The 19,266-nt window shown below is 37.3% G+C and overlaps 2 protein-coding genes across 7 annotated transcripts in view; both read right to left on the bottom strand.

Moving 5' to 3' along the window:
• Positions 1-19,266, bottom strand: part of LOC142354058 (uncharacterized) — a 469,891-nt gene that overhangs the window by 234,708 nt on the left and 215,917 nt on the right. The window lies entirely within an intron of this gene.
• LOC142354424 (uncharacterized) overlaps positions 1-19,266 on the bottom strand; it is a 118,049-nt gene that overhangs the window by 44,133 nt on the left and 54,650 nt on the right. For all 6 annotated transcript variants that reach the window (XM_075406717.1, XM_075406718.1, XM_075406716.1 and 3 more), the window contains one exon: positions 4,126-4,317. In XM_075406717.1, coding sequence (XP_075262832.1) covers positions 4,126-4,317 — 192 coding nt within the window. The remainder of the gene's footprint in view (positions 1-4,125; positions 4,318-19,266) is intronic.

Genomic DNA, 19,266 nt, shown 5'->3' with positions numbered 1-19,266 from the left:
GCTGGTCTTGATGTTTGAGTAAAATTTACTGCAAGAAAAAAAATAATTTCAGCCTAACTCCCGCCAACAAGTTTGTTTTATAAGCGACTCTAACTGCCGCGCGGTTACTTGTAACATTTAATTTGCATAGCAAGTCGTAACCACTAAGCCTAATGGGCTTTGTGATGAATACCTACAGACTAGCTTATGTATCAATATTTGTATATTACTATGGTAATTACCAACTTTAAGCTACAAATGTGTTTTACATTACTCTGCTCAGACTTAATTTTGGGGTTTGATTAATTTACAAGAAACGTTTAGGCTGGGCGAACTCTATGACCTCAATATAATCATAATGAAGAAAAACTGCACAGAGAGAAAAAAAATATTCTGTAGATACACGGTGTTAAAACTCAATGAGGTTTTAACGCTTGAAATGTGCTGGTTCACCGCTGAAGTGCTCTAAAACTCAATTCCGAGCACTACAATTCGCTTGCAAAATGTATTCCAAAAATCAATAAATTCAATTGCATGAAGTATCAGCTGAGGGGCAATTTGAAAGTAAATGGGCAGATCGCTGGAAAAGGCATCGAAAATGCCAGCTTCAATAAATTTGGAACAAAATCTTTTCACATTATTTGATAAAGAGAAGAACTGATGAACAAAGTAACGTCATGAATGGTGTACTGAACAATTGAAAATAACTTCTTTTGTCCTACTGTATTTCAATTTTGAAAGTTCTGAGTTCATGAATCAAGAGATCAAGGACATAATTGATTTTTCTATGCTAGACATAATAATTTGCGCGACATAATTTAACGGTTTTAACGCTTCCAATTGAAAAAAAGCTTTAAAATTCTACTATGAGCTAAATGACTCTAAATTAGGAAAAAAAACAAGTCGCGCGAACGCAACAATTTGTATCAAAACTGTTTGCAATTTTGCTGAAGTAATTTGCCTGCGTGACCAAAGAAAATTTTTGTTGAGTTCTATTTTAAAACAAAATCTGCTCATAAATGTTATACCATGCAAATTTTGCAAGTTTTTCCATTCAGTATTGTAGTTATAGTTTTACACTAAAACAAAACACCCATTAAACTTTTTTGCTGATTTCTACTGTTCCCATTTTTACCTACACATTTGTCATTTTGCTAATGTAGCTTTATGACCTAGAGTCGTTTTGATCAACTTTTCTCAACAGCTTGCATTCTGCTTTTTTATTTTTGTTTTTTGTTTTACTGAAACACATCTTGGCAAAAAACATGCAGGCTGATATGACTGGTTGCATAGGGTCAGTTTTACTCCTAAAACTTTTATTTAAAGTTGATATAGAAAAAAAATCAGTTGAAATAAAAGCCAATTAAGGAACAAGTCCTATTTTTAAGTGTACTTTTTGGGTTTCAAGGAGCATTTGCATGTCTCCTCTGGGCAAATTTTAAAGAAATTTTGCAACAACTTCCGATTTCAGGTTGTGATGCGATGGCTGCAATAGCTCCCATGGCTGCAAATTGTTTGTTGCAGACAGCGAATGTTTACTCCAAAAATAATTTTATCGAGTTTATATATATAAGTAAATTAAAACGAGGATTAAAATAGCAATATGGGTATATACGTTAGCTTAGCTCAAACTAACCCTAACTTTGAACAAAATGGAAATAAGTGGCCCTCAATTAAGCTAACTTGCATTAATTTTTTTAACTGTCCAAACCCAGCTAACGAAACTAAATTCATTTTAATATTTCCAAATTTATTTAATTAATTATATTGGAAGCAAAAAATCAATAGATTTCAAAATTTGTTTAAGATTTTAAAACCAACTTGCAGGATTCCCGCACAATTTTGTATTCGATTGCATTGATTGTGTATACACCAGTGATTCTGGAGCTTTTATTCTGTAGGATCTGATAAAATGCTGTAACTCAATTTCGCATTAAATGAATTGTTATCTCATAAGATCTGGTAAGTATCTTACCACATCTTACACAATAAAAACTGACGTAGGGCAAAATTCTGATCGTAAAAGATCTGATAAGAAATCTTTTAATGATTTTCATGCTATTATTATTATTTTTTATTACTATAATGATAATAAAAATAATAATAATAATAATAATAATAATAATATTTATTATTATTATTATTATTATTATTATTATTAATTTTAGTTCTATTATTATTTTTATTATTATTATTATTATTATTGTTATTTTTATTGTTATTATTATTATTGTTATTATTATTATTATTATTATTATTATTATTATTATTATTATTATTATTCTTATTGATTTCAGCACTATTTACATACTCAAAAGAGCTATACAATAGATTTCTTAGAAAAAAAACGTTTTTAGCTTCTTTTTGGAGGCATTTTCGTTTGGTAAATGTTTACTTTCAAAAGGAAATTGATTCCACTTGAGAGAGATTGCAAAACTGAATGATGTTTTTCCATAAAATGTTTTCAATGATGGAGTTTGAAATTTCTAAATATATTGAGATCTTGTCACTTTCCTATTTCAAGATACCAGCGATTTAGCATAGTCTGGAACTCTCTACGGATGGTGAACTAGAAGATGACCAATCAGAAGAGTTTTGAAAAGAATGCGTTTTGGTACAGGTAACCAGTGCAACTGCCTAAAAAAACCGGTAATTGTCTAAAATTTAATCTGCTTGCAAAGATGATTATACGTTGTTATTTATGAAGGAGAAAGTCGGGCAACCCATAATCAAGTCAATTACAATATTCAAACTTAGTGAGAAATAAAACCTCTCACTAAATCAATTACTGAATCTTTAGGAATGGAGTCTGTGAAAGAATAGAGTTTACGTAAGAAGTAGTAACAATCTGCACACACTGAACTTTCTTTAACTTTCTTGGAAAGGGAAAGTTTATCATCTAAAAAATCCAAAAACTTCACATTAAGAAAATAAATTAGAATCCATTTGCAGTTGAATATCACAGACAATCGAGATTTTCATCAAAATATTCAAATATTCTGTTTTCTTTGTCTTTAATCGAAGTTTCGCACCATTAAACCATTTTTGCAGAGTGCCCATTATTGAATCAAAAACTTCATAATTCACATTGTTGTTGTAGACAAAATAGACAACCATGTCACCAGCATGTTATCAAACATAAAAATGATAGTTCACGTTGATTTTCACAAATATAAGCTCTAATGGTCTCAATTTTGCCATCTAACGTAGTCAGGTTCCTATGAAAGTAAAAGTAATCGGTCAACTAACCAATTATGCAACAAAAATTTCTGGTTGAGTATTTTTTGGCGGCAGTTTTATTCTGAGTCTCAACTAGGTGACATGGCTCAATTTGTCAGTCAAAGATAGTTTTGTTCTTTGATGAAACTTTTTCAAGCTAGTTTCTCGCTTCAGGAAAAGCCCCCTGATACCATAAATAGCCTTTGTCAAACATTCTTATAATTCTCAAAAGATAATAGAAGATAATTTTCGCTTTGTTGCTCTGAAACTTAAGTGTTGCTTTCTGAAGCTTTTTGGCAACTGCTTGAAAGGAACTCTGAATTGTCCTCAATTTGAACAACATGCCATACCTTAAGAAGTTTAATCGTGTAAGACTTTTATCGGGTAAAATCTTATGAGACCTGATAAATTTTTTTCTCGTGTAAGACCTGATAAATTGTCTTGCAAAGAAAGTCTTAGTCAGGCGACGCATATTCTTGTACGTATTTCTAAGACACTTTTATAAGAAATTTGTAAGATCTCACACCAGAAAAACTCTGAAATGTCTGGGGTTTAAAGTGGGTAAATACTTCTGTTCAATAGCTTCCTTTAGACAAGACTAAAGTTCTTTTTTTCTCGCAGATCTGCGGCTCTACCGATGATATTTGTAAAAATAAGTAAATTATTGTCTTCTTTTCTTCCTGTTCTGAAAGCAATAAATCATTAAGATTGTTGCAAGATTTTGAATCCACCCATCACTAGCGGGCAAGCAAAACCAACACTGATCAGATAATATCTAAAACTTGTAACTCTAATCAGACCAATCTACCCCCCCCCCCCCCTGTACGATCAAAATGTTCTTATCAGTGGTTGCGACGACCCCAGCCTGAGTCTCGACGAGTCCTGAGTCTCGAAACACATCTTTTAGACAATATCCCAATTTCTCACCTGTTGCTGGTCGGAATTTGATTTGTTGTTCACATCAGGTGTGTTGACTGAATTTGATTGGTTGGAACAGGTGTTGATTTGAGGTGGGTTCAAATGAGAAGTGGGTAAAAATAGGGTAGAAGAGGCAGTTGCAGGTGTGAATAAATCGTCATGGCCCAATCGATTGGCAATGTCAAGGGGAGTTTCACCTTGCTAAAAAAATTATACATAGTAATTCATTATGTAGAAATATGGCGCGTTCGTCTGGGGGGTGCAAAATATGAACCCACTAATCTTGGGGGGGGGGGCCGTACTTTGGTCGCAGTGAGTTTCATTGCTGTACCATTGGAAATCAATTGTAACCATTACTGTACCAGACAAATAGCAGTATAAATACTTTTCCCAGTCTGCCCAGAGTCGATTAAGAAAAATCCCAGTCTGTTTTTTTTCTTTGCAGCATCATTTACATTATTGGTTAACACTGCACAGAATGTCTCAGTTCAGACTGTACAGACGAAGAACTAACAGACTGTACATAGCAAATTTTGAAAATTTCGAATGACTGATATCATGCATGAAATTTTCAACGTGTCGATACCCGGAGCCGCATTCTAGCTTAACTTGTACATACTACACTACAATTAACTGACACATCGACTTCCACCGACTTCCGCCGACCTCCGCCGACTTCCGACATCCGCCGACTTCCACCGACCTCCGCCGACTTCCACCGACTTCCGACTTCCACCGACCTCCGCCGACTTCCACCGACCTCCGCCGACTTCCGACCTCCGCCGACTTCCACCGACTTCCACCGACCTCCGCCGACTTCCGACCTCCGCCGACTTCCACCGACCTCCGCCGACTTCCGACCTCCGCCGACTTCCACCGACCTCCGCCGACCTCCGCCGACTTCCACCGACCTCCGCCGACTTCCGACCTCCGCCGACTTCCACCGACCTCCGCCGACTTCCGACCTCCGCCGACTTCCACCGACCTCCGCCGACCTCCGCCGTTTCTACCTGATTGATGTGAATGCAAACAGTGTATTTTATGTGAACCTTCATATGTTGTGTATTTCAGATTTGATTGAGACTTGTTTTTGATTTTTGTGTTCTTTGAACTTGACTTTGATTGAATTAATTGGATTGTGGAAGATGGAACAGGTTATCATAAACGTTGAATTACACGAGACTATTTTGAAATGCAGCCGGGAAGTGATGTTTATAGTAGCGGACCCAGAGGAGAAGACGTGTCATGGAATTATTACTGTGAGAAAAGTGGTGGACATCGATGACGAACGAATGGATATGGTGAGGAAGTTGCGAAAAAGAAGGGCACCTGATGCGAGTGTGAGTGTAATCAATGAACGGAAGGGTAGGCGCTTCGAATGCGGGTACTGCGAGTATGAATCACGTGCGCAGTATATCACTGCAAGGCACGTTGCCCGCGTTCATCAGAAGAACATAAAGCCAACTAAATGTGATCTGTGCCCATTCAAAACGATCTATTCGTCGAATATGAAGAGACATATTGTAAGGGTTCATAGTTCTGTTGTTAATGTGAGATTGAGGTGTGAGTCAAAGTCGTCGAGGTCGTCAATGTCGTTGAGGTCAAAGTCGGGGTCAACTAGCACAAAGTCAACTGCGAATTCATCATCATCATCTTCAGTTGTTCCCTTGAATTAATTGCGTTTAGTCTTCATTGTTTATAGTTTGTCTGATACTTGTTTTTTCTTTGTTTTACTTTAGTTTGTTTACTGGATTACCTTCGTAATTACCTTCGGATTACCTACTGGATTACTTTCGTAATACCAATTTGCAGTCAATTATTGATCGTAGTTCAGACTTAACTTCAACACCTGAGAATTACCTAACTCGAACTGTAACATCTGTGTCTTCAAAGCTATCTGAAATGAAACAGTCAAAGGTTGTTAAGCGGGTTAACAAAAACTAACTTCAAATCGGAGTGCAAACTTTACTGTGTTTACTGTGTTTACTGTACTTTACTGTGATTTTAACTGTGTTTTAATGGTTGTGGTTTACGCATTGTTGGTTCATGGTGTTTATGGTTTACGCAGTCAATTTGGATCGACCAGATTTAACAGGAAGGAACTGTTCCATTTAATCATGTTATGCACGAGATCAAAATTTAGTGCTCATAACCTACCCCCCTCACTTGTTTTAATTATATCCTAGGGGGGGGGGGGGGGGGGGGGGGGGGTAGTTTCGTGGGGAAAGATAGTAGGGGGTTATAATGGGAAACATACCTTAAGCTAACAAAAACGAAGATAATATAATTTGAATGATAGAATTGGATAATAAAGGTTAAGTAAAAATGAAACAGTTCCATCAGGGATCAGAAAGACAGACCTTGAATAACAGCAAACCTAGTCAGTCAACATGCCTCTCACAGCTGCTAGCCAAACTGGAAAGTTGCTGCTCCCATCGAAAGAGTACAGAACCATTTGCTTGTACAGAACCAATTGCTTGTACAGAACCAATTGCTTGATGAGATGATCAAAGCTGGAAGCTTAGCTGAACCTTACATGGGCGTTTTTGATTGTGTCTGGCTAATTTTATTAGATACTTCCCAACGCAAGCTCGTAATTTTACGTTTAAAGACCAAATCAAGGCTCTCTTCAAACCCAACAAAAAAGATCCTTACGTAGTCAACTTCAGTAGTAAGAACATTGCTAGCGGTGGCTGCGCCGGGTCACTGTCTCTCTGCTTTGTCTACTCTCTGGATTATTGCCGAATCAGATTGGCAAAGGATGCTAAAGCTGCTGGAAAGGGCGGAGAGCGACAGCTCAATGGAATGGTAGACGTCTACAGAAAGACATTTGCATCTGACGATTGTATTATTATTATTCGTGATGATTGTAGAGGATTCGTGATGATTGTACAGAGGATGATTGTACAGAGGATGATTGCACATTGGATGATTGTACAGAGAGTTCGTGATCTCTTGCAGTATTGGCTGGTTTTGACCAACAGGTTTACATGGTCTACATGGTTTAAATTCAAACAGGTTTACATGGTCTGGAGATTTGGCAAATGATCTCGTCGTAACACAAATAGCAATAGAATTAACGGAGCCAGAACTATGTACAGTTTCAATATGAACACAATTTATGTAATCATATTGTGCGGTCTCAAATTTCCAAACTACCTACGAGTTCGACTAAACATCTAATTCAATAATTGAATGTGCAATGTGCAATGAATGTAATCCCTGTAAATATGTGCAAGTGCGTTTAGTATGTATAGTATTTCACTGTAATGGAAGCGGACGTACTAGCTAAGCAATACTTGCTTTCCACCGCAAAATATGTTCGACGAAAGCGTGTTCCGCGGAGATTTTTGCGACAGTAATCTTAAAATATTGAATCGTGAAATTGGTTTAATTGCTTTGTGGAGACCAGTTTGACAAAGTTTAAAATAACCCTTGATTCTGCTCATTAACGTACTCTTCGGCGACTCTAGGTAGATGAAAGTAAAGCGCACAAGAAAATATTTACCTTCTGAGGAGTTTAAGAAACAAAATTCGGCTCTTTTTTGATGACTTTGTAATAAGAAAAGAAAACATTGTTAATTCCTTTGAGTATGAACTATAAAATACAGAACATAGTTTAAAGGCAATGTAGTGTTAAGAAGTATAAATGAAACAAACGTCACATATTGTGAAAGTTTAAAATTGTATTAAATTTACAATGTGCTAAAATATCGACAAATTAAGAGAGATGAATTATAATTGAGAAAATTTTTTTTAAAAATGCTAATTCTACAATTAACATTTTCGAGAAAAGAGAATATTTTAAAAAATGCTAATCCTCCAATTAACATTTCATAGAAGAATAAAAGACGCCCTAAAACTAAATCAAATTAAGATTGAACTTGAAAGATTTGAGATTAGAATTCAATTCAGAAACCGTTGGTTCTTTTAGAAACTCATTCCAGAAATGATTTTTTATTGTAGTTTTGAGAGCCCGCTTTTTAGGGATATTCCGCCTCAAGGTGAGAGGCAAATCGTTATACCAGTCGATTGCTTTTTTTGAAAAACAGTTTTGCATTATATTTGTTTTTTGGTTTGCTCCAAATGACAGCTTGTTTGTACGATCATTCATTTTAGCACTTAGGGTGGCTAACTTGAGTTCATCGAAAGCTGGTAGATCTGCTTTTAGAAGCTTTATAAAATATATAATAACCCGATATTTTATGAGGTATTCTAGTGGTAAGATTTTGTGTTTAATCTTGAGATCAGTGGTCCTGTCAAATTTGCTTCTATTGAAACATGCCTTTATTCCCCAGTTCAATTGTTTATTTAGAGTAACTCGAAGTGATTTTTTAAGACCTGAGAACAGAACAATTGGGTAATGCAGATGACTTAAAACAAGAGCGTTCAGTAAAGCAGATCTAGTTTTTTCAGGAAATATATTTTTGATGGAGTAAATGACCTTTATGCCAACAGCCATTTTTCTTAGTACATTTTTTATTTCTTCATCAAAAGAAAGATTACAGTCAATATGAACTCCCAAGTATTTCACAACTTTTTTCTCGAGAACTGTACATCCGTTAACAACTATTTCTTCGATTTTGTTTCTTTTAGGGGCTCCAAAAATAATGAATTCGGTTTTGCTTTCATTTACATTTAACTCATTTTTCCTGAAAAAGAGAATGAGTTTAGCAATACTTTTTTCAAGTAATGGAGAACGAACGAGTCATTTTGTTGAGCGAAATAACATCTGAAAATATGCAAATTAGAAAATGAAATGTTGGTTCAAATCTCACTGAGCGCGAATCTGAATGTAAATCAAAAATTAGTTATTGTCAAATTTTCATTGATATTAGCATAAGAGGGGTACCAGAACCGAAAGCAAAAGACGTATGAGATAGAACGGGAGCTGATTGAAATGTCCATTAAATTTCAAGGAAACAAACAATTTAAACTATACTTATTTAGAAAAGATATGGGACTTGTCGTCAATGCGACTGCTTGACAGGTCGAAAATAATTTCCATTTTTGAAAACAGTTAATTTCACAGTTATTAATAATAATCATTTATATCTACATATGAAGCAATTGAGGCATCTCATGTCATTATCCAATGTTCGATTGCGCAAAATTTCAAAACCAATGGGATCAACAATTATTGTTTTAACTTGAAAAGAAACCAAAAATCCTTTGGAATGTACAAATATCTAAAAATGTGACATTTTCATAGTAGGTAATTTTGGCCGGAAATTTAAAGTAATCAGATAATGTCATTTTTTTATTTTGATCTGAGCATTGATATTTTCAAATTTGAAGATCGATAAGGCTAAGCTTCGCATGCAGATTGTGATTTAAAGATCTTAGTTAATTGATTGCAAAAAAACTTGATTTGCGAGATTAGAAATGTACGTCATTGTCATTCATTCATTTGGATTTCTGTTACTTCTACTACAGTGTAATTAACTTCAACTGTTTAACGTTGTGCACGCATTTTGTTGTGTGTTTTGTAAGTAGTATGGTAATTTTTTAAATCAACACCTGTTGCGATCATTTCAAAATTGAACACAGTTTTATTGGTTTCCCCTTTCCGTTTTTCGAGGACAATTACATTTTCAAAGGTAAATAATATTTCTTCGGATCTGTTCTTCTTTTTGTTCTCATGCGCCCCCCTACCCCCCCCCCCCCCCCCCCACACACACACACACACACGCACACACACACACACCCACACACACACACACACACACGCACAAACGCACGCACACACACACACACACACACGCGCGCGCGCGCACACACACGAACACATAAACACACACACACACACACACACACACACACTTGCACACACACACTCGCCCAAACAAAAACACATGCACGCACGCACACGCACACACAAACACACACACACTTGCACACACACAACCACACACACACGCTAACACACACATTGACACACACACACACGCACGCGCGCGCGCGCACACACAAACACATGCCACACACACACGCCACCTACACACCACACACACAAACACACCACCCACACACCATTCACACACCACCCACACACCATAAACACACCACACACAAACCACACACACACCACCCACACACCATTCACACACAAACCACACACCATTCACACACAAACCACACCACCCACACACCATACACACACCACACACACATGCACGCGCACACACACAAACACATGCCACACACACACACACCATTCACACACAACACACACACCACACCACCCACACACCATACACACACCATTCTCACACAACACACACCACACCACCCACACACCATACACACACCACACACAAACAACACACACACACCACACACAAACACCACACATACACCATACACACACCACACACAAACACCACACACACAAACAGCACACACACATACACATCACACAAGTTTATACATTACAAGGTTATCAAATTGTTTTCATCCTTAGGTGTTGTTTACTTAATAACAGTGGCGATAAACTCGTAGTCTAATGCTGAAGTGTTTTTCCAGTGTCTATCGTAACTAAATTTAACTGCTATTATCGTAACAGGTGTTGATTAAATGACTGGTGTTAATTGTTGTTGTAATCTGATTATTCAATCTTCCGGTAGTCATAATTCAATCTTCCGGTAGTCATTCAGTCTTCTACTTCTCCCAACTCCCCCTGCCCCCCCCCAACCCACTTCCCGAGAGTATTTCAGAAGGACTCTTCTCCCATCCCAAACAAGCCCACCACACCCCCCCCCCGCATCTCATCCCCCCCCCGCATCTGAAAATACTCTTTTGACAACGTATGCGAGCTTTCGCGACTTCACCTTAATCAGGTACCCTTTTCCTCAACTCAGCCGACGTTTACTCCAAGCGCCACAGTAGACCGCCGTCGTGTCAAATTTCAGTGGAAAAATGTCAAACGTCACGGAGGTCACACCGAACAACAACACGAATGTAGAATACATATAGCGACCAAATAAAAGTTTTAAAATAGGAAATTAGGAAGATATGAAGTCAGGAAGCTTGGGGGGACGGGGGTTAGATGGGAACAGGGGGGGGGGGGGTGAATTGGGACGGGGGGACAGATTGGGACGGGGGGGGGGGGGGATAGATTGGGACGGGGGGGTTGGATAGCGACTATAAATATTTGTAGTTTTTAGTCTGTTTTGAATTCGTTTATTCAACTAATAACTTGTCACTCGCACGAATACCCAAATTTAAATGTTTATTTTTCAGATCATTTGATTTACTTGTTTGAAGTAAAAATCGAACGGCCGAAAGAGATGTCACAGAAATCGAGGAAAGTATGTATTGTTTCCAACTTAAGCGAACAGTCCGAGGCATATCAAGCGAACAGTCCGAGGCATATCAAGCGAACAGTCCGAGGCATATCAAGCGAACAGTCCGAGGCATATCAAGCGAACAGTCCGAGGCACAATTATTCTGAACGAAACGAGGCACATGAACGAAACGTTTACAGCGTTCCGAATTCAAATTACGAAACTTCGTATGCAACATATTCACAACAACAACTCAACAACAACAATTCGTATGCAAACGACAACTCCAACGAAGAAGTAGATGTGCAGCAAAATGTTAGTTCGCTGTTAATTTTTTTGTTCTGAATCAAATCAAGCAAGTCCAAAATTTGCGATGCCAAAGGCTACATTTGAACACTCGCATCCTGGACGACAGCAGTTTGTCCTGGTTCATTCAGTGAATTTTTTTAAATAAATGCTATAAGTTCTTATTGAAACATATAATTCCCATTTATTGAGGTTGCAGGTTCCAATGGATTGAATGTACCTTTTCGTGGTATCATAAAGTACTACATAGCAAAATATGAACGGTAACCTATTCCAAATTTGAATCATTATTTTCACAATAGAGCTCTTTTCAAAATTGAAGCACTATGTGGGTGTCGGGTCTTTCCCATTATAGCCCCCCCCCCTGGCAGACGAACAAGGAGGCTCGGTAATGTGCGTACGCACATAATGCGCCAACCTCGCTTTTTTGGACCTTTTCATGTACAAGTTCTCATCAAACTTTTTTGGACCTTTTCATAAGAAGTTTAATTTGAGTTGAATATAATCGTACTGGAGTATTAAGAGGAGCGAAAAGAGTAGTTTTTTTTGGTGCAAAACTCTTCAAACGGCTTATGAAATTGGTGTTTAAAATAATTTCGGTTTTGAGCGTAATTTTTTTCACGTGAGCAATTTGACGTATGCTTTAAATAGCAGCGTCAGCAATTCCAAGCGGCTATTACTGCGCTCCTAATTTTTTACAATTCAAAGAGAGGACATTATTTCTGAATATGAAATTCACCAAAACATTTTTTGAAGAGACATGGTTTGATGGGCGGTTCCTACGTTTAAAAGTTTGATCCCCAAGAAGATAGAAAGAGGTTTTTGTGCATGCAATATTCTAACAGCGAGAAATGTAAGTGAAGAAGTTTGTGCTAATCGGCCGATATTTTTCATCACATGCGGTTTTTTCAATGTTTTTTTAATGTTTCTTTGAGATTGCAGATCTACAAAGCTACTGCGGCTATTTTCTTGCCAGCTATTTATATATATATATATATATATATATATATATTCAATTCTGATTCACAATCACTACACTATAATTTGATTGCTATTAATCATATCTATTATAAACTTTTAAGTTCACATTTCATCTTAAATCATGGGTAGTTCGGTTAATGAGACTCAAAGCTATCTTACTTTCAGTCTAAGAATGATTACTAAAACTAAACTATTTCAAGTTTAAATTTTACTAGGTGGCAAGCAAACTACCGATGCGCGCCAATCGTGGTCTGGGCGCGAACAACAGACAGGCTGCGTTAGAAGCTCAGGAACTTACAAGAAAGCAACTTAAGAACAAGTTTTGGTTGGTGCTTTTTGAAGACCATGCTTGCTCTGTGGTTTCTGTGTTGAGCAATAGTGTTTGTCTAGAGCTTGGAGAGAGGGCGGACGTGAAAGTGAGTTTAATTGATACAGCAAAATTTTTTCAACTGAAAAATTTTTAAATAAAACTTCTTTTGAGGTTGACGAGGAAGTGAATATAAAATGGATAAAGAAAAATCCACGGACAAAGTCTTACATTTGGACAGCCAGAGTCCTGCAGGAAGGGCACGAGGATTTTTGTAAATTTTGGCTCGGTAAAGCAACAGTACAATTGGAGGATTCCGCGGGCAACACAAGTTTCGTACCAATTGTACCAAGCCATGACCCAGACTTGACTGTGTACGAGGATGTTGCTCAACTTATGCTGAACGATAATCTAGGATCACAAGGTGCGAGAAGAAAATTGGACATGGTTGGCACTTCACAACCAACGCAAACTAAAGTTTCTAAGGAAAATAAAGAAAACGATCAGAACGATGGTGGAGAGGAAGAAAGTGGCTATACATTACTTGGTCCCAATGATGTGTCAAAAACCTTCATTGAGATGGTTGACGGTGTTCAGGGCCCAAACTGTAGCGCAATAGTAAACAACCAGGTTCAAAAGTTTTAGAATTGTTATCGTTTTTATGTTTTGTTTTATTATTACCAGCTGGAATTTATAGCTTTCACAAAGTCAGAAAAGATGGCTTCATTTTGCAACCTTGGCCTGATGTAGATTTGCCTGAAAGTTAAATCATTTTCAAGAACATAAATGATCAATATTGCGGAAAGAAAAAAAATGATTTCCAGTTTTTAAATAGTTTTATGATTATCAGGTTGAGGAGCAAGTGCCGTCTTGCAGTGATGCTCAAGCGATAAAAGCAAAGCCACTATCTTCAACACCTGGTGCTGTTAAGAAAGTCAAACGTGCAAGAACTATTAATCCTGACGATGTTGCAGAGTTTAAGTCCCGTAAAATTGACAGAGAAGCAACGGATTCGATCAAAGCTGCTGCGGACAAGATTATGGACGCAGCCATGTTGTTCATCAACTGCATGAACGATTTGAAACCAGAATTGAGAGCTTTATCTAATCGCAACTACCGCGAGATACAAATATCCACTAACGCTGTTAAACAGCTGGTGAGTGAAAGCAATTTTAATAAGACCTAAAAAAATCACAAAAACGTGTCATCGTCTGTAATAAATTTTGATTCCAAAATCGGAGACCGTTCGTAGCAAAAGTTTTTTGTTTTTGTCTCGTTTTCGTACAGTTGAAACTGTTTCAGACTGCTGAGATATCAAAATTGGGCGTGCTGCTACCAGCAGCAAAAAGCTTTCCTGTATCCGATCAGCCTTTACTACTTATCACAAAGGGACCGGGAAAAGGACAAGATTTGGCTTTGGTAACGGGAACATCGCCTCAAATAATAGGGAGAAATGCCTGTAAACAACTCTGGACGGATGATGAGATGAAAACTCACATGCTGTCTCCAAAAGGGAAGAAAAAACAAGGAGCTATCATTAGAACCGATTTCTCGCCAGTTAGAAAAGAACAACTGAAAGGTTTGAGTGAAATACTTTTTGAAATATTGTTTTTGGAATAAAGTAATCAATAGGATTGAATGTGTAATATAGATAATCTGCACTACAAAAGTAATGGGAATTTACAAAATTTAGAAATGGGAGTTGCTGATAAGATGAGTCATTGATGACTCAACATCAATTGTAGCAACCCTAGTGTTTTTGTTCTAGAACTATTTCGCCTCAAATACGAGGAAAAATGGCTCCATATGTACGAGCTCGCAAAAATTAGTCTCAACAATAAAGGCAATGAGATTAAGTCTTGCGAACGCAGAAGTGGTGATCTCAGAGAGATGAATTCGCAGCCCGACGGCCTTGGTGATCACGGTAGTCATATACCCGATGATAATCTTGGCAATAAAGTTGATGAGGAAGAAAATCAATTCACTGAAAACCAAGATTGACACACGCATTCGTGGGAAGCTAGGTAAACAATCTTGAAAATAATGTTCAATCACAAGTTGTACTCTCCTTTGAACTATCCAACTTTTAAATAATGTTTGCTTGCTTTGCTGTCAGTAATTGTGCACTTGAATTGATGTTCGATTGTGATAAATTAATTCTTTTCTGCCAGTTTGAATTATTTTTGTTACGGATGTTCTTTTGCTAACGTAATATCTGGAAAGTTCATTTCTGTTAAAAAATTCTCGTTTTTCTTAGATTGAGGTGCTTTTAAAAAAATGCGCAATGGTTTCATTTTTTTGGTAGGTCTAACATGAAAAAAAACCTGCGTCAGAAGTATCATTTTTTTCAATTTTAGAGAAATAAATGTTACCAAAAACCGTAAATTGGTCAATTCTCGCCCAGTGCGATTTCTTTGCGGTTGAAAAAATGGTTCAGACTGCGGATCGCCCTGCGATGAAAACGATTGAGCCCTTGCGAGAAAGTATTTTTCAACGAAAATTACAAAACAATAAATTATGGAAAGAGACATTTGACACTGTATGTAGGGCTTATGCTAGCCTCGGCCCCAACTTCCAAATAACGCATGACGATTTTGGTGGCTACCGCTTGATGTATAGTGGTAAGCATCCGGTGAACCCGCCATCTGTTCTGAGACGTAACCCAGTTGGTTTCATTTCTGTAGTTCCTGAGGGCGTCGTAACAGATCTTTCAATTATGTCTTCTGAACGTACAGGTGAACAGTACATATTACTTGGGCCTATGCGTTTCGTTAATTCCGATTGTAGTCCCAATTGTGAATATGACTTTTCAAGTGATTGCGGCATTGTGCAACTGCGAGTTCGACAAAAGATAAAACCAGGCGATGAACTGTTTGTGAAATATGGATCTGAGTTTTTTGAGCACAACACTTGTCGATGTAGAACCTGTGACGTAAGGAAATCTCTGGAGGATCAAAACAAAAATTTTTTTGATCTGTTGTTGCATGACAATTTTTTAATGGTCGCAAATGAAGCAATCCAGGAAATTCAAGCGGAGAGCCCACAATTAAATGAAATCGTGAGTCCTGTCAGAAAAAAACGCATCAGAGGTCGAGAGTTAGTTGAGCTATATAATGAGGCTGCTGCCAGTCCACTGAGCAATGAAGGGTCGCCCATTGCATCTACAAGGCCCAGTTCGTTTCGCAATCAGCAAATGATAAAAGAATACAAAGGAAGTTCTGAATCTGAATCTGACTCAGAAATTTCTTTGTGCTCAACGGAAACCAGCTCAAGTGAATATTTTTGTCCCTCCGAAGAAAACCCTGTTGCAGATGAGGCAATAAACCTCTCCAGTCAAACGATAAACGAAAATTCTGTACATCCACAGTCAAATTCAACGTTAACTTTTGAGCCAGAATCTCCCCATTGCTCATCTAACATTTTTTTTGAGCCAAGTTCATACATTGTCTCTGAAAAATTGTACGAAGGTAGCCAGATTTCCGTTGACGATGCAAAGTTTCTGGTAGAGTTTTTTTGTTCTCGTTTCAACCTGTCTGATGAATGTTCGTCTTCTTTACACTTGTTGATTAAAACCTGTTTACCTTTAGGGAATAAATTTCCATCGGGGTATTCATTCGTTCAAAAAATGAAAAAATCATATGAAGAAGAGCTCTTCTTTAGTAAAAAAACAGAAACAGAATCGTTCTGCGTTCTGAATATCCGTTCTCAACTCAGGGATATAATCGAGCGTCACTTCATGTCAATCAGTGTATACTCTTCTCAACGTAAACAGAACCCAAACAGTGATTTGAATGAAAAGGTCAGCCCCCCTGCAGAAATAAAAGATAATGAGATAACATTCAATCTTATCTTGTTTTCGGATGGAGTTAACATCAAAAAATCTACTTTAAAAAGGGAACTATGGCCTATCTGGATACAACTCGCAGATCTACCTCCTGTTTTGAGAATGTCACGCAAAAATATTGTCCTGGCGTCTTTGTTTGTTGGTTCAAGTCATCCTGAATGGAAAGAACTAGTGCCCCATATCAAAGGGCAATTGCTTTCACCTGTGACATTATGGCCAGGAAACATCAACCCTATTCGTGCTCACTTCAAAGTAAGGTTAATTGTGTCTGATCTTTGCGCTAAATGTCACATCCTGAACATGATGAAATTCAACGGTTACTATGGTTGCCATTTCTGCACCGCAGAAGGTGTAACCATCGGCAAAACGCACGCCTATTACCCGTACCACAAGAGTGGGCAATTGCGAGATGCAAGCATTAATAATTTGTATGTATATTACGCTGAGAACTTTGATGCGAAAAAACCTTTGAACGTTGTCGGTGTTAAAGGGCGAAGCGCTTTTGCAGATTTAGTAGACGGGTTGCCTCTAACAGCCCCCATTGATTATATGCATTGCGTGTTACTGGGGGTTTTTCAGGAGCTTTTGAAATTATGTTATAAATCGTTATCTTCAGACGATAAAACCACAACTGCGCAAATTGTGTCCCATCTCTCTTGTCCGCGTGAAATGATCGCCTATTCGCGTAAAATCAGATCATTAGAAGAACTATCTCAATTCAAGGCCAACGAGTATTTCAATTGGCTACTATATCTAAGCCCGCTAATTTTTTTGTCCCGTATTCCGCGTGAGTTGTATGAACATCTTTGCAATTTAGTGTTCGGCGTTAGATTACTTTTTGAGTCAAGCTTGCCCTCAGCAGTTTCAGCTGCAGAAAGTTTTTTGGATAAATTTTGCCGGGAAATTGTTTCAATTCATAAAAATGATCGAATCGAAACGATAAACGTGCACTGTATTAAACATTTAGCTGAGCAAGTTAAGAGGTTTGGACCGCTGTGGTGTTACTCGGCAATGAGCTTCGAAGCAGCAAACAGAACGTTAGGAGATGTATTCAGTGGCAGTTCGCATTCAGAATGCGAAATCATTTGTCGTAGAGTATTGCAGCGTCACAATTTAGTGTATAGTGATATAGTTGAACCTCATTTGAAGCCAGTTTTTGACAAGCTCAGTGGAGATTCTGCTTCAAACTTAGATAGTTTTGACGAAGAATTCATTGAAACAGAGGCTCTCAGAGCAGCAAAGTTGCGTAATCTTGGAGTGAAATTTCTCAACAGACATTTCAATGGCAGAATTTATTTTGACTCAACATGCTACAAACGATCAAAACGAGGAAATTGTTTTGTTAGATTCGCAGAAAACGGTGAAGAACGTTTTGGCCAAATTCTTTTTTTTATTCAAGAAACAGGACCGCAGAACTATGGGGAAGTTATGGCTTATGTTAAAATTTTGTCAGTTCTCGAAAAGGTTGGACCAGTGGCTGGCTTTTTTTATCGCGTGAAAGAAACGAATGAAGAAAAACTTATTTCATCAAAAGTAATAGAAAAAGTTTTTTTCTATTCTGACGAACCCAGCGAAAGCATACCTGAAAACTGTTATGTAGTTAAACTGTGTACCTCATTTGAACATTCCTAAAATTTAGCCCAGACAGTAAAAAGAAACTGATCAAGGCATCAGGTTACTGAACCTGCTATGCTTTTTTGTTGATTTCTTTCCTCGCAGTTATTTGTTCACTGATTTGTTAGTTTTGCATCAAGTTACTGAACTTGTTATGCATTTGAGTTTTCCAATTTATCAAAATTGAAATTTAAGTGTTTTGGGTCATTTTTTCGAAATTTCTAGTTTAAATGAAAAATATGAAAGCATCAGGTTACTGAACCTGCTATGCTATTTTGCTGAGATTGTGCTCCTTTCCTCGCAGTTATTTGTTCACTGATTTGTTAGTTTTGCATCAAGTTACTGAACTTGTTATGCATTTGAGTTTTCCAATTTATCAAAATTGAAATTTAAGTGTTTTGGGTCAATTTTTCGAAATTTCTAGTTTAAATGAAAAATATGAAAGCATCAGGTTACTGAACCTGCTATGCTATTTTGCGGAGATTGTGTTTCTTTCCTCGCAGTTATTTGTTCACTGATTTGTTAGTTTTGCATCAAGTTACTGAACTTGTTATGCATTTGAGTTTTCCAATTTATCAAAATTGAAATTTAAGTGTTTTGGGCCATTTCTTCGAAATTTTTAGATTAAATGAAAAATATGAAAGCATCAGGTTACTGAACCTGCTATGCTATTTTGCGGAGATTGTGCTTCTTTCCTCGCAGTTATTTGGTCACTGATTTGTTAGTTTTGCATCAAGTTACTGAACTTGTTATGCATTTGAGTTTTCCAATTTATCAAAATTGAAATTTAAGTGTTTTGGGTCATTTTTTCG

The sequence above is a fragment of the Convolutriloba macropyga genome, chromosome 15 (assembly GCF_964194025.1).
Source record: "Convolutriloba macropyga chromosome 15, txConMacr16.3, whole genome shotgun sequence".
Lineage (NCBI taxonomy): Eukaryota > Metazoa > Xenacoelomorpha > Acoela > Convolutidae > Convolutriloba > Convolutriloba macropyga.
This window is presented reverse-complemented; position numbering and strand designations above follow the sequence as displayed.